The sequence below is a fragment of the Palaemon carinicauda genome, chromosome 2, assembly GCF_036898095.1.
Source record: "Palaemon carinicauda isolate YSFRI2023 chromosome 2, ASM3689809v2, whole genome shotgun sequence".
Lineage (NCBI taxonomy): Eukaryota > Metazoa > Arthropoda > Malacostraca > Decapoda > Palaemonidae > Palaemon > Palaemon carinicauda.
This window is the reverse complement of record NC_090726.1, coordinates 60,743,376-60,762,097: the sequence shown is the minus strand read 5'-3', so window position 1 is coordinate 60,762,097 and position 18,722 is coordinate 60,743,376. Positions and strand designations below refer to the sequence as shown.

The following is an 18,722-nucleotide window of genomic DNA, read 5'->3' as shown; positions in this document are numbered from 1 at the left end:
TTTATTAACCGGGAGATTCTTAGCACCCTACAACTCCCGGGACGGGGGCCATTCCTTCATTTTCGCTTTTCAAAGAAAGATTAAATCCATAGAGGATTCGTTGGTTTGAGTCATCAAAGGACAGCCAGTTCCTTGTGATGCCCAGTGCCTAACTAAGGCAAGTGATCTACTAAGATCATCCGCCAGGCATCAGGGGTACATGAGTATCCAGAGCACCTAACGGATACATACCTTTTTCAAATCACAGATGTAATTAAAGGTCCTTTGTTTATGAAACCCAGGCCTTAACGAAAATGGTTAGTGCCATCTATAAAAGAACAGAAGCAGTTTTTTTAGCATTCATTTGAAGTAAAAAGACAAGACTTATATTCAACCATTTGTTTTGTTACGTATATAGCTATAATATATATTGAATTGTTCACTTTTATTTCAGGTTTTGTATTGTACATATTTTTTCATTAGTAATAGTTTTTATTAATATCTTCTTTGAAAAGAAAACCTTTTTCTTTTTCCGTTTTTTACAAATCAATATTTTTTCTCTTGAAGTATATGGTAAAAAATATTTTCAAATAACTATCATTTTTGGTTAAAATTATTAAGAAAATATATAGATACATATAAGAATAATATAAAAGATAAGTACTCCATGTCAACACAGAACCAATTTTCTCCTCTGCCCACTGGGTCTCTATTGGGGAGGAAGGGAGGGTCCTTTAATTTATGATCACCGGGTAAGTATATTCAAAAATTTATTTTACTAATGAAAATAACATTTTTCAATATTTAACTTAGCCGGTGATCATATAGCTGATTCACACCCAGGGGGGTGGGTAGAGACCAGCATTACATGTTGACATTATTATGAGCTAAGTATTTTGTATTTCATTTTAGCAGTTATTCAAAATAACAAACATAAAATAAATAAGTACCTGGTAAGGAAGTCGACTTGAACAATTACTCTGCCTTTTTAAGTACGTCTTCCTTACTGAGCCTCGCGATCCTCATAGGATGCTGAGCGACTCCTAGGAGCTGAAGTATGAAGGGTTGCAACCCATACTAAAGGACCTCATCAAAACCTCTAATCTAGGCGCTTCTCAAGAAATGACTTTGACCACCCGCCAAATCAAGTAGGATGCGAAAGGCTTCTTAGCCTTCCGGACAACCCAAAAACAATAATAAAACATTTCAAGAGAAAGATTAAAAAAGGTTATGGAATTAGGGAATTGTAGTGGTTGCGCCCTCACCCACTACTGCACTCGTTGCTACGAATGGTCCCAGAGTGTAGCAGTTCTCGTAAAGAGACTGGACATTCTTAAGATAAAAAGACGCGAACACTGATTTGCTTATCCAATAGGTTGCGTCGAATATACTTTGCAGAGATCTAATTTGTTTAAAGGCCACGGAAGTTGTGACAGCTCTAACTTCGTGTGTCCTTACCTTCAGCAAAGCTTGGTCTTCCTCATTCAGATGGGAATGAGCTTCTCGTATTAACAGTCTGATAAAATAGGATAAAGCATTCTTTGACATAGGCAAAGATGGATTCTTAACTGAACACCATAAAGCTTCAGACGGGCCTCGTAAAGGTTTTAAACAGAACTTAAGAGCTCTTACAGGACATAAGACTCTTTCTAGTTCATTTCCAACCATACGATAAGTTTGGAATATCGAACGATATTGGTCAAGGCCGAGAAGGCAGCTCGTGTTTGGCTAGAAAACCAAGTTGTAGAACATGTAGCCGTTTCGGATGAGAATCCGATGTTCTTGCTGAAGGTATGAATCTCACTGACTCTTTTAGCTGTGGCTAAGCATATCAGGAAAAGAGTCTTAAAGGTGAGATCTTTCAGGGAGGCTGATTGTAGAGGTTCGAACCTGTCTGACATAAGGAATCTTAGTACCACGTCTAAATTCCAACCAGGCGTAACCAAACGACGCTCCTTCGTGGTCTCAAAAGACTTAAGGAGGTCCTGTAGATCTTTATTGTTGGAAAGATCTAAGCCTCTGTGACGGAAGACTGATGCCAACATGCTTCTGTAACCCTTGATATTGGGAGCTGAAAGAGATCTTTCTTTCCTCAGATATAAGAGAAAGTCAGCTATTTGAGTTACAGAGGTACTGGTCGAGGATACGGATACTGACTTGCACCAGTTTCGGAAGATTTCCCACTTCGATTGGTAGACTCTAAGGGTGGATGTTCTCCTTGCTCTAGCAATCGCTCTGGTTGCCTCCTTCGAAAAGCCTCTAGCTCTCGAGAGTCTTTCGAAAGTCTGAAGGCAGTCAGACGAAGAGCGTGGAGGCCTTGGTGTACCTTCTTTACGCGTGGCTGACGTAGAAGGTCCACCCTTAGGGGAAGCGTTCTGGGAACGTCTACTAGCCATCGAAGTACCTCGGTGAGACATTCTCTCGCGGGCCAGAGGGAAGCAACTAGCGTCAACCTTGTCCCTTCGTGAGAGGCGAACTTCTGCAGTACCTTGTTGACAATCTTGAACGGAGGGAATGCATATAGATCTAGATGTGACCAATCTAGTAGAAAGGCATCTATATGAACTGCTGCTGGGTCCGGGATTGGTGAGCAAAATATTGGGAGCCTCTTGGTCATCGAGGTTGCGAAGAGATCTATGGTTGGCTGGCCCCAGGTGGCCCAAAGTCTCTTGCAAACATCCTTGTGGAGGGTCCATTCTGTTGGAATTATTTGTCCCTTCCGACTGAGACAATCTGCCATGACATTCAAGTTGCCTTGGATGAACCTCGTTACTAGTGAAATGTCTAGACCTTTTGACCAGGTGAGGAGGTCCCTTGCGATCTCGTACCATGTCAGAGAGTAGGTCCCTCCTTGCTTGGAGATGTACGCCAAAGCCGTGGTGTTGTCCGAGTTCACCTCCACCACTTTGCCTTGAAAGAGAGACCTGAAGCTTTTCGGGGTCAGACGTACTGCCAGTAGCTTCTTGCAGTGAAATGCATTGTCCTTTGACTCGAGTTCCATAATCCCGAGCATTCCCTACCGTCTAATGTCGCACCCCAGCCTACGTCCGATGCGTCCGAGAAGAGAACGTGGTTGGGAGTCTGAACAGTCAGGGGAAGACCCTCTCTAAGGTTGATATAGTCCTTTCACCAAGTCAGACCAGACTTTATCTTTCCGGAAACCGGGATCAAGACCGCTTCTAGCGTCTTGTCCTTTTTCCAGTGAAAAGCTAGATGGTATAGAAGAGGACGGAGGTGTAGTCTTCCTAGTGACACAAATTGATCCACGGATGACAGGGTCCCTACCAGACTCATCCACAGCCTGACTGGGCAGCGTTCCTTCTTCAGCATCTTCTGGATGGATAGCAGGGCTGGGGGTTGATCGTCTTGTTCAGCAACGTCCTCATCAGAGGGTTCCTCATCCGAAACTGATGAGGAAACGGCAACGGAGTGGGCAACGTCTGACTCGCTGAATCCGGTCGCACTGGTGGATGCGTGACAGAGCCGGACGCAATATCATGGCACTGCTGCACAGTCTGTGAACTGTCAACAACCATGGGTGCGCGAGGAAGTACAGCGTCAACCCGAAACTGTCTAGACTGTCTGGGTTGTGCAGTCAACACCCTACCGGGTTGCTGAGGTTGACGCACTGCGTCACAACAAGTCACCTCTGCTGGTTGTTGAACGTCTTCCTAGTGACACTGAACGTCAACAACCACCTCCGAGCGTCGCTTAACGTCAACGTGCGACTGGCAACCCACACTGGGTCGCATTGGTGGAGGAACCACCTCAACTGGCAGACGCGAGTAGGATACCTCAGCGTCAACAGGGCGCACAACCCACCGGTTGGAAGGTTGTTGGCCACTTTGCGCATATCACTTTATCACTTCGATTTTCTGTTTTGCACTTATTTCACTGAAATCGAAACTTTTACTGATTTCTACCTGAAACACGCAATTCTACCCTTCATTAAAAGGTAGTAATTGCGAAAACAGTCGTATAATGCAGCTCATTAATACTAGCAAAAACAGAAAACATATAAGGATAAAGAATTCAGTGGCTGGGAAAGAGACTAAACACTAGTTCAATTAAACTACGTTTACAATCTCTCACCGCACATAGCCTGGGGACAAGAATAAAACCCTAGAAACGTTTTACCTTCTTCCCCGTACAGCGACTAGGGAGGAGAGTACACGAGAACAACGTTACCCGCTTGAACGGAACGTTTTATTTTTTTTTCTCTCTCTCCCTCCGTCTCTATCTATCTCTCTCTTTCTCTCTTGATTTCGCACCTGAGAGAAGAGCCCAATTATATATCGTCAAAAAAACATGTTATATGGTTAAAGGAAAAAACTGAAAGGTTTTCCAAATAAAAAGTTCCTTTAATTTAGAATTTAAACCATTTAAGCTAAGAAAGAATGAACGAAACGTCAGAATCGATTTACTCTTCCTGCAAAGTGAAACCGTGATACACTCTCTGTCTATCGTAACGATAGAGCGCAAGTTGAACGTCCTGAACGTCAACAACTGCGTAGTCTAAAAAACTAAACGTTAGTTCATCTTTGAAAACAGTACGAAGACTATCAAAGAAATTCTTTCATAAAACATTAAATTTAAAAAGTTTTAAATTCTTTAAAGGTTAAATACGATATAACGGGCTCAACGTTGATTAACTTCGGTTCCAAGTTAGGACCGCCTACTATCAGGAAAGGTCGCATATAAACAAAACATAAAAATGTTATTTTCATTAGTAAAATAAATTTTTGAATATACTTACCCGATGATCATGTAGCTGTCAACTCTGTTGCCCGACAGAAATCTACGGTCGGGATACGCCAGCGATCGCTATACAGGTGGGGGTGTACACAACAGCGCCATCTGTGAGCAGGTACTCAAGTACTTCTTGTCAACAAGAACTCAATTTTCTCCTCGGTCCACTGGTTCTCTATGGGGAGGAAGGGCGGGTCCTTAAATTCATGATCATCGGGTAAGTATATTCAAAAATTTATTTTACTAATGAAAATAAAATTTTTCAATATTAATCTTACCCGATGATCATGTAGCTGATTTACACCCAGGGTGGTGGGTGGAGACCAGCATACATGTTAACAAAGAAGCTAAGTATCCCGTATTTCATTTTATTAGTTATTCAAAAATAACATAAAATAAATAAGTACCTGGTAAGGAAGACGACTTGAACCATTACTCTGCCTTTATTAAGTACGTCTTCCTTACTGAGCGTAGCGGTCCTCTTAGGATGCTGAACGACTCTTAGGTGCTGAAGTATAAAGGGCTGCAACCCATACTAAAGGACCTCATCACAACCTCTAACCTCGGCGCTTCTCAAGAAAGAATTGACCACCCGCCAAATCAACAAGGATGCGGAAGGCTTCTTAGCCGACCGTACAACCCATAAAAAGTATTCAAGAGAAAGGTTAAAAAGGTTATGGGATTATGGGAATGTAGTGGCTGAGCCCTCACCTACCACTGCACTCGCTGCTACGAATGGTCCCAGGGTGTAGCAGTTCTCGTAAAGAGACTGGACATCTTTGAGATAGAATGATGCGAACACTGACTTGCTTCTCCAATAGGTTGCATCCATAACACTCTGCAGAGAACGGTTCTGTTTGAAGGCCACTGAAGTAGCCACAGCTCTCACTTCATGTGTCCTTACCTTCAGCAAAGCAAGGTCTTCTTCCTTCAGATGAGAATGTGCTTCCCTAATCAGAAGCCTGATGTAGTAAGAAACTGAGTTCTTAGACATTGGAAGAGAAGGCTTCTTGATAGCACACCATAAGGCTTCTGATTGTCCTCGTAAAGGTTTTGACCTTTTTAGATAGTACCTAAGAGCTCTAACTGGGCAAAGTACTCTCTCCAGTTCGTTCCCCACCAAGTTGGACAGGCTTGGGATCTCGAACGACTTAGGCCAAGGACGTGAAGGAAGCTCGTTTTTAGCAAAAAACCGAGCTGCAAGGAACATGTAGCCGTTTCAGATGTGAAAACTATGTTCCTGCTGAAGGCGTGGATCTCACTTACTCTTTTAGCTGTTGCCAAGCACACGAGGAAAAGAGTTTTTAATGTGAGGTCCTTAAAAGAGGCTGATTGGAGAGGTTCAAATCTTGATGACATAAGGAACCTTAGGACCACGTCTAGATTCCAGCCTGGAGTGGACAACCGACGTTCCTTTGAGGTCTCAAAAGACCTAAGGAGGTCCTGTAGATCTTTGTTGGTGGAAAGATCCAAGCCTCTGTGGCGGAAAACCGCTGCCAACATACTTCTGTAACCCTTGATCGTAGGAGCTGAAATGGATCTTACGTTCCTTAGATGTAACAGGAAGTCAGCAATCTGGGTTACAGTGGTACTGGTTGAGGAAACTGCATTGGCCTTGCACCAGCTTCGGAAGACTTCCCATTTAGACTGATAGACTCTGAGAGTGGATGTCCTCCTTGCTCTGGCAATCGCTCTGGCTGCCTCCTTCGAAAAGCCTCTAGCTCTTGAGAGTCTTTCGATAGTCTGAAGGCAGTCAGACGAAGAGCGTGGAGGTTTGGGTGTACCTTCTTTACGTGAGGTTGACGTAGAAGGTCCACTCTTAGAGGAAGAGTCCTGGGAATGTCGACCAGCCATTGCAGTACCTCTGTGAACCATTCTCTCGCGGGCCAGAGGGGAGCAACCAACGTCAGCCGTGTCCCTTTGTGAGAGGCGAACTTCTGAAGTACCCTGTTGACAATCTTGAACGGCGGGAATGCATACAGGTCGAGATGGGACCAATCCAGCAGAAAAGCATCCACGTGAACTGCTGCTGGGTCTGGAATCGGAGAACAATACAACGGGAGCCTCTAGGTCATCGAGGTAGCGAACAGATCTATGGTTGGCTGACCCCACAGGGCCCAAAGTCTGCTGCAAACATTCTTGTGAAGGGTCCACTCTGTGGGGATGACCTGACCCTTCCGGCTGAGGCGATCTGCCATGACATTCATATCGCCCTGAATGAACCTCGTTCCCAGCGTGAGCTTTCGATCTTTTGACCAGATGAGGAGGTCCCTTGCGATCTAGAACAACTTCCTCGAATGAGTCCCTCCCTGCTTGGAGATGTAAGCCAAGGCTGTGGTGTTGTCGGAGTCCACCTCCACCACCTTGTTTAGCTGGAGGGACTTGAAGTTTATCAAGGCCAGATGAACCGCCAACAACTCCTTGCAATTGATGTGAAGTGTCCTTTGCTCCTGATTCCATGTTCCCGAGCATTCCTGTCCGTCCAATGTCGCACCCCAGCCCGTGTCTGATGCGTCCGAGAAGAGACGGCGGTCGGGGTTCTGAACAGCCAAAGGTAGACCTTCCTTGAGAAGAAAGCTGTTCTTCCACCACGTTAGAGTAGACCTCATCTCTTCGGAAACAGGAACTGAGACCGTCTCTAGCGTCATGTCCTTTATCCAGTGAGCAGCTAGATGATACTGAAGGGGGCGGAGGTGGAGTCTCCCTAACTCGATGAACAGGGCCAGCGATGAAAGTGTCCCTGTTAGACTCATCCACTGCCTGACTGAGCATCGATTCCTTCTCAGCATGCTCTGGATGCATTCTAGGGCTTGGTTGATCCTTGGGGCCGACGGAAAAGCCCGAAAAACTCGACTCTGAATCTCCATACCCAGGTAGACAAAGGTCTGGGCTGGGACGAGCTGGGACTTCTCTAAATTGACCAGGAGGCCCAGTTCCTTGGTCAGATCCATAGTCCATCTGAGATTCTCCAGACAGCGACGACTTGTGGGAGCTCTTAAAAGCCAGTCGTCTGATGGAGCCGGACACAAGATCATGGTACTGCTGCACAGTCTGTGAACTGTCAACCATGGGGAAGCGAGGAAGTACAGCGACAACCCGAAACTGTCTAGACTGTCTGGGTAGTACAGACAACTCTTTATCGGGTTGCTGAGGTTGCCGCACCGCGTCACAACAAGTCACCTCTGCTGGTTGTTGAACGTCTTCCCAGTGACACACTGACTCCGTAAAAAGAAATCCTCTATCAAGGACTAAGCTTGGACTGCATGTCTTGCAACAAAGCTCAAGGTCTATGGGAGCAGGTGTGGCAACAGACGGGGTTAGCGACTGAAGCGGAACCATTTACCCTCCCTGGAAGCATGTTATGCTTAAATAAAAGTCCATAGGAGGCTAAGCAGCTTAAGGCTCCTCTCCAAATGACAGAGTCCTCAAGGGAATATCAGAAGGAGGGAGAACAGCACTTTCTCATCTACAGGAACCATATCCGAGAAAAGCTAAGTGCTCTCAGTGAGGGTAAGCCTCAACTCCTGCCTGACTAGTTTGCTGCTGGCGAGTGGCGGTAACCACAGTGTGTTGCGGAGGCTGACACACCGTGTCAAAACACGACAGCTTGCGGTAGCTCCCGCACGGCAACGGAGTGCTCTGTGTGTGGGAGTCATCAAACATCTGGCAGGGTTGACTGTGCATGGGTGGAGGAGCTCTCACAACAAGAGTGTGAGAGCATGAAGCCATGCCGGGCGCACAACCGTGGGAGGTGTAGGCCCACGGGTGCATCGTCAACCTTCTCCGCAGTCGGAGTGTGGGAGCTGGCAACAACAAAAGCAGAGTGCTGGTGCGTGGGAGGGGCTGCGGTGGGTTGAGGAGCATGCGGTATGGTATGCAGAGCATGCTGTAAGGTATGCAGAGCATGCTGTAAGGTATGCAGAGCATGCTGTAAGGTATGCAGAGCATGCTGTAAGGAATGCAGAGCATGCTGTAAGGTATGCAGAGCATGCTGTAAGGTATGCAGAGCATGCGGTATGGTATGCAGAGCATGAGGTAAGGCATGCGGCTCATGCTGCATGGGATGCGGCTCATGCTGCATGGGATGCGGCTCATGCTGCATGGTATGCGGCTCATGCTGCATGGCATGCGGCTCATGCTGCATGGGATGAGGCTCATGCTGCATGGAATGAGGCTCATGCTGCATGGGATGAGGCTCATGCTGCATGGTATGAGGCTCATGCTGCATGGAATGCGGCTCATGCTGCATGGTATGCGGAGCATGCTGTAAGGTCTGCAGAGCATGCTGCATGGGCTGAGGAGAATGCCGCATAGTGCTGGAACCCGGCAACTCCTGATGCGGCAGCTCACGCATGTTAGCAGATGGTGCAGCAAGAACATGCGTCTGGCAGTGAGGACTGCGCATCGGTGGAGGAGCTCTCACAGGTGTGGTGTGGGAGCAGGCAGCCGCAGTATCTGCTGAGCGCACAACCTCGGCGGGTTGTAGGTAAACAGGCTGCATTGTCAACCTTCCAGCATGATACTCCTGTATGAAGGAGCAAGCTGAGACTGTAAAGTCTGCAGCATGGACCACTAGGGTCTATGAAAGACAACAACAAACGGAGCTACTGTCCGTTGTGACTGAGGGTCTAAAACAGCTGGTGCGGCAACAGACGGAGTTACTGCCTGTTGCGGTACCACCTAGCCTCTCTTAGGAGGTGTGCAGTTGTCGTACTGCAGCGAGTCCGAACTGACCCAGTGGCTACACCTAGGCCGTTGGACTTGCGCGGAAGGGACCGACTTGCACTTAAAAGCTGCAAGATTTGGTCCATGGTTTCTGCGAGAAACCTCTTCCGCAGACGAGGAATAAATGGGCTCTCTCGTCTTTGTGTGGGTGGGGTGATCACGTCGGCAACGTGTGTAGATACACCCGAAACCACAGAGGGAAACGTCTGTTCGTCGATCAAGGCCTGAGGAACCCATAAGTCCTTCGACATTACTTCTCCCCTGGGCTTGGGAGCTTGTAAGAGGTCCCAGACTAGGTGAACCACTGGCACGAACAGACGAACCCTCGAACGCAACACTGTAACACTTTGCGCATATCACTTTATCACTTTTGATTTTCTGTTTGCACTTATTTCACTGAACTCGAAACTTTAAGTGGTTTGTACCTGAAACACGCAATCCTATCCTTCATTAAAAGGTAGTAATTGCGAAAACAGTATTACAATGTAACAGAAAAACATAATGAAAGATAAAGAATTCAGTGGCTGGAAAAGAGACTAAACACTAGATCAAATAAACTACGTTTAAAATCTCTCACCGCATAAAGCCTGGGAACAAGAATAAAACTCTAGAAACGTTTTACCTTCTTCCCCTCTATCGACTAGGGAGAAGAGCAAAAAAAAACGAGAACAACGTTACCCGCTTGAACGAAACGTTTATCCTCCTCTCTCTCCCTCCGTCTCTATCTCTCTCTCTCTCTCTCTTGACTTAGAACCTGAGAGATGAGCCCAAAATATATATCGTTAAAACATATTATTTGTTAAAGGAAAAAAACAAAAAAACAAAGGTTTCCCAAATAAAAAGCTCCTTTATTAGAATTAAAACCATTTAAGCTAAGAAAGAATGAACGAAACGCTAGAATCGGTTTACTCTTACTGCAACGTGAAACCGTGAATACTCTCTCTATATCGTAACGATATAGCGCAAGTTGAACGTTCTGAACGTCAACAACTGCGGAGACTAAACAAAACGTTAGTTCAACTTTGAAAACATTACGAGACTTATCAAAGAAATTCTTTCAAAAACATAAAATTAAAATAGCATAAATTCTTAACAGGAAAAACGATATGACGAGCTCAATGTTAATTAACTTCGGTTCCAAGTAAGGACCGCCTACTATTAGGAAAGGTCGCATATTTTTTTTTTTTTTTTTTTTTTTTTTTTAAAGAAAGTTAATCGAAGAGGCCTATAATTGGCGGAGAGATATAAAATAAAAAGTGAAAGAGAGTCTATACTCTCTTCGACACCAACACTTCCGTCTAAGGGAAGGGTCGGCCATTTAAAAGTGAAAGAGAGTCCATACTCTCTTCGTCACCATAATTAATTCAAATTAATTCCGAAAGCTTGCTAAGCTAAAGATAAAGCTTCCTGAATAGCGAAGGCTAAACTCTAGAGCAAATACATCACCAAATCGTGAGCAATAACTCCAGAATCAACAGCGTATCCCAGTAGGTCTAGCCGGTGGCACGACAGAGGAAAAATTGAGTTCTTGTTGACAAGAAGTACTTGAGTACCTGCTCACAGATGGCGCTGTTGTGTACACCGCCACCTGTATAGCGATCGCTGGCGTATCCCGACCGTAGATTTCTGTCGGGCAACAGAGTTGACAGCTACATGATCATCGGGTAAGATTAATATTGAAAAATTTATTTTTATATGTTTAAAAAAAATGGAAAGTTAATCGAAGAGGCCTAATAAAGGCGGAGAGATATAAAATATATAGATCTATAACGTGATAAGCAAAATTACTAAAAACCTAAACACACTTCCGTCTAAGGGAAGGGTCGGCCATTTAAAAGTGAAAGAGAGTCCATACTCTCTTTGTCACCATAATTAAATCTATCCAAAACGAGTTCAAGTTTTGAGATGAAGATAAAACCCCTGCATAGCGAAAGCTCAAAACTGGAATAGTGTACTTCACCAAATAGTTGTGAAAACAAATCCAGTTAGTGACAGCGTATTTAGTAGGTCTTGCCAGTGGCACGACAGAGAGAAAATTGGTTCTGTGTTGACATGGAGTACTTGAGTACCTGCTCGACAGATGGCGCTGTTGATGTACACCCCCACCTGTATAGCGATCGCTGGCGTATTTTGTCCTTAGGTTTTTCTGTCGGGCAGCAGAGCTGACAGCTATATGATCACCGGCTAAGTTTAATATTGAAAAAGAAATATTTTACCTTTTCGTGACTCTGGCCTTTGACCCAGTCACTCACCTTGGCCTTGAATTTTATTAAAAAATTTGATCAAATTGTCCTTGAATCATTGCCAATTTTCCCACCAAATTTCATGAGATTCAGTCAAATAGTTTTTGTGTTATGCAAATCACAAACACAGACTGTCATACAAACATACGCCTATCAAAACCTAACCTTCACAATGAAGTCGGCAAAGGTAATTAGGGCAGGTTGACCAACCTATTACAATGGGATTGGATAAGTAAAAGAACAGTTGCACACCACTTCTAATTAGTGAAACAAAGTAATTGAATAAAATACAGACCATTTGATTAGCAGTTTGAACTCTCTAGTAGAGTAATAATTGCTACAGGAAATATCCCTTTACAAAATTAAGAAAATAATTAAAAAAAGGACATTCAACCCATTAATATATATTCATAATGAATAAAAGCTATGCCATATTAATCTCCACTCTATTTACTTCAAGCAAGTATTCAACATGAAGTAGATATTACCTATAGGGCATCAAAACAGGTAAAATTCAAAATCTGTATGTAGTATGAACATCAATACTGTAGTTTCTTAATGTAATTTTTTTATTTCCCTAAAAAGCTAATTCTATATAGTACAACTTGCCAAATTTATATCTTTATGCAAACAAATATGTACTGTCTTGTATATGAGAAAACGTACCTGCAGTAGTAACGTCTCCATTTTCTGCAAAAGTAGCATTTTCTTCAATTAGATCAGCAGGTACATTAATGAACTGAGGTTTTTGCTTTGGCAAATATCGACAACAAAGCTGAAAAAGAAAAGTAGAGATACAGTATATGAAATTCCTTAAATCAAACAGGGGAAAATAGCTCTGTTAATTACAAAAGTTTAGGTAAAACTTCTAACACTTTTGATTTTCAGGAATGCTCAGATCCATATTTGTGATCTTTTTCTAAATACAGTACCCATATTCTGATGGAGAGTTAGAAAGAGCACCATTAATAGTTTAATGATTGTAACATTTTTCATGCACAACTAAAGCAAAAAATGGGTCACTTCTCATTACTCTTGTCATACAATTTCCAAGAACCTGACCATATATGCTTATGATCAGAGCTTAAACCCGTGACTACCCGGGGGGACCAGACAATGGCTGCTGAACCCTACATGTAATCCTATATATTCCTCAGAAATAAAATCCACTCCAAGCTCATAAAGATGGCAAGGTTGTGAACACAAGGAAAAATAATTGCCTTCCATTCTCGTCCCATGGACTGCAAGTCCGACATGTTTCCACTAAGCTACTGAAAATGACAAATTCGTAGATAATTTGTATTTTTCCTAACTAAACAAACCTTAGCTATTTAATAAGGGTATTACTTTCGGCGTAGCTGAAATGACGAGCCATTAATTTTTAACGAGGGTTTACTACCCACACCGCTAGTTAGCGGGGGTAGGGGAGGGTAGCTTGCTACCCCACCCCCCTCTCACACACCTGTGCTTGAGCTCATTTTGCTTGGAGGTAGGACTTCAAGGGGGATAGGGCTGGCAGGCAAGTTTGGTTAACTAGCAAAGGTTTGTATAGTTAGGAAAAATACAAATGAGCTACGAATTTGTCATTTGTTCCATAACTAGAATACAAACCACGCTATTTAATAGGGGTAACTCACCCATTAGGAAGGGTGGACATCCCAGCCAGTCTGGCTTTTGGCTTTGCCCGGGGACTCCTTATTTGAGAGTGTAATGTGTAAGCACCCAAGAAATTGGGAGTCCCTGCACCTCACAGATCCTTGCTACGCAAGGTCTGCGGCCTACGCAAGCTGTGTGTGAAGGTATGAAGAAGTGTGACTCGTCCTAGAAAGTTGTTCTGAAGTTCTTTAGATGGAAAGTTGTAGACTAGGACTTTCCCAATACCACCTCGTTAGGGTATGGGGACGTAACAGTATTAATCTTAATACTAGGAACACAAGGGAGCATGGTTTACCTGCAGTGGTTTGAGGTCAGCTATGCAGAGAACCCAGGATGCTGCTTTCCACAAGAGAGGGAATAATGAAGAAAAGAATAAGGTCTAGTCAAACCTTTTCTTTCATGCAGACTAAAACCGGGTAACAATGCCCTCAGCCTTCTGCTACTTGTCCAATAAGGAGCTTGAGGTTTTAAACCAGCTGTTGTGCAGCCACCACAGGACCGATAGAGAATGTATCGAGTCTCCTGTGGGTCATGTCTTGCAGGTAGTGGGATGTGAACGTTGTTTGACGTTTCCACACCCCAGCTTGAAGAACCTGCGTCACTGAAAAATTTCTTTTCTGGGCTCCGACCTGTGCCGCCCAGTGAAATGCTCCTTTAACATCATTTCTAAGGTAAAAACTGCTATGAATCTACCAGAGAAAAAATTGTATAGGACTGCTAGGTTGAACCCAGCTCGCTCACCTAATAAGGTGTCGGTATAAATAACTGGTGCGTGATAAATCACAACCAGAGGCCTCGCACCATTTAGATATCTCCTCTCAACATCCCCGTTCAGCGAGGTGCCGTTCAAGACCCTAGCTCCGATCTCTACTACCAACAGTCCAACCCACACTAGTGACGTCACTCCTTTTCATAGCACCGTGTGTTTACGCTGTTCTCTTTTTCGGTGTGTGTTTTTCCCGGTTTTACCCAGGATTTATCTCATGATGTCGGACTCTACTGTCACTCCATTGAAGTTAAGTACCACAGATCTATGAGTTTTGAGTCTTTGGAGGTAGCCTTGCCCTTAGTTGTTATTTTATCACAGTTTTTAATTTTCACTGTTCGCGGCCCCGCTTTGGGACCGCCATGGCGGCTGGCTACCTCCTCTCTCTCTCGTTCTTAACGCCTTACAATTAGTCTTCCATACTGATTGTTTTTCGTTTTGAACCTATCTGGGTATTTCATGGTTCACACCCCGTGTTATTTTATTTTAGTTATGGTATTTAATTATCCTGTTATTTACGATACAGTTGTTATGATATTACGGTATCATAGTTCGTGTTAGGTTGGCATGCCTGATCGCCTTCGGGCGCTGCTAGTTTTTTATGTTACTCCACGCTATTACGTTTTCATATCCTAGCGGATACGTTACATTATTTTTACCGACTAGTAGTTGCTTTAGTTTGAGTGGGACTCTCGCGAGGCAGTTTGTTTTCATATTTTTATGTCGGCACCTCACCGACTTTGTGTTATGTTGGCCCCCCTGCCCAGCTCGGTCCTCCCCGCGCTGGAGGGTTCGGCCCCCCCCTACCTCTCCCTTGCGTCCCTCTCTTACTATATTATTCGCATGCTTTCCTACTTATTTTATACCATATCAATTATATTATGTCTATCCGTATTGATCATTCATTATGTCGTGGTTCTTCGACCAGGTTGGTACACCTGGTCTCTCTGTCCACGTGATAGCCTCCCCCCGCCTACATCCCCACTTCAGGGATGCCTCTCGTTCCTCGAGCCTTGGAGTCAGCTGCTTTGTTTTGCGGGTCGAGTCCTCTCGTACCCTTTCCCCCCTCCCACCCCCCATCCCCGGGGATATCGCCTGGCTCCTTCACGGGCGGACCTTGAACGTTAGCGAGGCTATATGTTATAGATGTTATAGATTTTATAGTTTTCCCCTACCCTCCCGTAGCCGTTTTCTCCCCGCCGCTCCGATTGGCCATCGGTCGGCGGGAGGGATTTCTGCTATATTTTGGGTTCCATGTCTTTTATATACACATTTTATTCCTGGATGCTACCTCCCCGTTCCGCACCACACGGACCCATTATAGGATCCCTCCCTTCACCCTCCTCGTGTGGCGTTCCGCACTTCACGGACCCCACTCGATGTTAATAATTTTATCTGCGGGATCCCCGTTCGTAGCTTCCGGACCTAGTTATCTTGTCGAGTTTTTGGTTAAGGTCCTTGAGCCCGTCGGTGAGTCTCTGACTCCCGACAACCCCCCTCCCATGTCCCGCCTACCCCGGTACGCTAACACGAGCCCCGGGCTCTCTCAGTTGTCTCTCCGGAGCCAGCGTATATCCCTAACCATATTCGATTAATCTTATATTTATATGTACTGTATAGTTCTTTTACTCGACTGCCCCCCCCCCCTTGTATGATCATAGTTACGAATTGACTTATTCTGTTACCTATTAAGCTGTTACCTATTAAGTGTTTTATCACCCTTACGGCTTAAGAATGTTTTACCCACTGCTATAGCGGTGTACTTTAAGCTCCCGGAGCTCCCGGGCTCCTCTAGCTTTATCGCCCTTACGGCTTAAGAATGTTTTACCCACTGCTATAGCGGTGTACTTTAAGCTCCCGGAGCTCCCGGGCTCCTCTAGCTTTATCGCCCTTACGGCTTAAGAATGTTTTACCCACTGCTATAGCGGTGTACTTTAAGCTCCCGGAGCTCCCGGGCTCCTCTAGCTTTATCGCCCTTACGGCTTAAGAATGTTTTACCCACTGCTATAGCGGTGTACTTTAAGCTCCCGGAGCTCCCGGGCTCCTCTAGCTTACCACGTGATACTTATGTATCTTTATTTTACAGACGGTACGCTGTGCGATGACAGCCTGCTCGGCGGTCCTCCACCAACCCTGCGGCCACGACGTTTGTCGGTCACACGCCCACTGTGCTATCCTTGTGGATGGATTGACCGTCTGGCACCCGGACAATTGCGTAGTCTGTTATAAGCTGGCCTCCACGCTCACCTCAGACTCGGTAAGTAGAATTACGGTTAATTTTAAATTTACATTGTATTAACCTCTGTCATTCATGTTATTTTCAATGTGTCCCCTTTTTGGTGGCCTCGTTTTCGCAAGGAGATCCTAAGCCTTCTTATTTTACTTCCCTTGTGGAAACCACTTACCTCCAGTAATAATCTATTCTCTTTCAGAGCTCCCAGCCGGCTAAGACCTCAGCCCTGGCGACCCTCAAGGTCTGGATCGGCGGGTTCGCCCGCAACGTAAAGGCTAAAAAGCCTTACATCCTTTCAGAAGAATGGTGTTCCCTCATATACCACAATGCTAAGACATCGGCTGCGGTCCCCAAGGACGTGGTGGACCCCATTATTGAGAAGATCGAGTCCCTGCTCTTAGCCCCGGGCCAGGAGGAGACGGGCGGGACTATCACAGAAGACGTCGCTACCCTCAACCTGGACATAGAACGGATGGCTCTTGACGAACCGGACGTAGGTAGTGAGGTAGGTGAGGCAGGTGGGTCCCGGGCTAAGATTCCTCTCCTTAGCCCGACTTTTTCTTCTACTTCTGCTCATTCTTCTTTTCAGGGCTTTCCGGGGACACCCGGGGCTGATTTCAAGCCCCGCCCTGTTACCCCGAAGGTTAAGGCTCACCGTAAGCCTTTATTCAAGACCCGAAAGTCTTCAAAATCCCCGAAGTCGGTCAAGACTTCATCCTCTAGAGTCCCCAAAGACTCCACTGCCGTATCTTCGACCTCTCATGGTTCGATATCTACGCCAGCCCCCGTTCTCGCCCCGGAGGAACCCTTCGACCCGAAATCCTTTTCTAAGGAACTTCTTTCCCAGATCGGGTCTTTAATGTCACCCCTCACTGAGAGGATCTCCAACAATGAGAACTTGGTACAAGGCCTCATGCGTTCGGGGCTGCCACAACAGCAGCAATACCCCATCCCCGATGCTTCCAAGCTCCCACCATTCACCAAAAGTAACCCCTGGAGGATGGCTCTGCATTCTCCTTTTACAGATGGCATGCTGACCATCGAGGGTTTTGGCACCCGGCCTATCGAGGACTTCGAGTTCTATCCGCCGGGACTCCAATTCCCCTTCCCCGGCTTCGCCCGTTTGACCGAAGAGGCTCTGGTCCGCTTAGATAAAGTCCCTAGGGAGACTGTTATTTATCCCAAGGAACAGGCCCAGTCTACCTTGGTCCGGGCATTAAACGAGTGGGATTGTGTGAACACGATGCTCACACCCCACAAGAGCTCTTATACCATGTTTGTGGTTGACGAACAAACCCCCACCCCATGCGTCACCAAGATCATGGACATTGCCTATCAGTCCGCCAAGGAAGAAAAGCCTCTGCCCCAGCTCCGGGAGACAGACTTGACTTCCCTCCTCTTCCCAGGTGACCACGAGTGCTGGCGTGCTGGCTTAATGCCCCGGCCACCTTCCCGGCAGGCAAACTGAGCGCTGACTGTGCTTCCACACAGTTCAGTGAACGCCTTCCCAAGCTCCCGGAATCACTAATCCGCCTTGAGTTCGAGGCCCGGTGCAGGCTGAGTAGGTCGATTAATTCAGCCACTTTGGCCGAGATGACTACCATCACTTACGAGGAGGAATCTCTTTTTAAAGTTCTCACCAAATCCCTCCTACAGACCTTGTTAGTTGATGCTTTCGAGTTTCTCAACGCTAGATTCCGTTGCCAGAGACACGTGTTAGCCGAGGCTACCATCAGGCATGAGCCTAATAGGCTCATCAAAGCCCCGGTCTGGGGCCCGGACCTCTTCCCGGAGGACTTGGTAAACTCCGTACTTAGCGAGGCAGCTAGGGTTAATCAGAGCCTCAAAGTTAGTCCCCAAGCGGAAGTTTGAACCAGCTGGCGCCTCGGCCCGAGGCAGGAAGAGGTTGAGGCCCTTCCATTCCTCCCAGAACAGACAGCCCCTTCAGATTGTACAACCCCAACCTTCTACTTCGAAGGGACAACCTCAACAACAGTATGTGTTGGTCCCTCAGGCACAGGTAGCATCGACCTCGTATGCTACCTCCCCTGCCTTCAACCCCACCTACAAGTCCCAAGGTTCCTTCCAAGGCTACCAACGCAACCGAGGCTCTGGCGCCAGAGGTGCCTTTCGTAACAGAGGTGGCGGAAGGGGTTTCAACCGAGGCAAGGCATTCCGCGGAGGCAGAGGAGGCAAGTCATCCTCAGCCCATTGAAAATCTTCAGGTAGGAGGGAGACTTTACATCTTTCGAGACCGTTGGAAGTTCAGCAATTGGGCTTCCAGCATAATTTCCAAAGGTCTGGGGTGGAGCTGGATAAAAGGGCCCCCTCCACCGACCAGTTTCTATCAACTTCCAACGGAGGAACTAAG

The 18,722-nt window shown here is 45.9% G+C and overlaps 1 protein-coding gene across 2 annotated transcripts in view; it reads right to left on the bottom strand.

Annotated features, from left to right (window-relative positions):
- The window catches only part of Sec3 (exocyst complex component Sec3), a 327,711-nt gene that overhangs the window by 167,081 nt on the left and 141,908 nt on the right, over window positions 1-18,722 (bottom strand). For both annotated transcript variants that reach the window (XM_068356333.1, XM_068356340.1), the window contains exon 5: window positions 12,363-12,471. In XM_068356333.1, coding sequence (XP_068212434.1) covers window positions 12,363-12,471 — 109 coding nt within the window. The remainder of the gene's footprint in view (window positions 1-12,362; window positions 12,472-18,722) is intronic.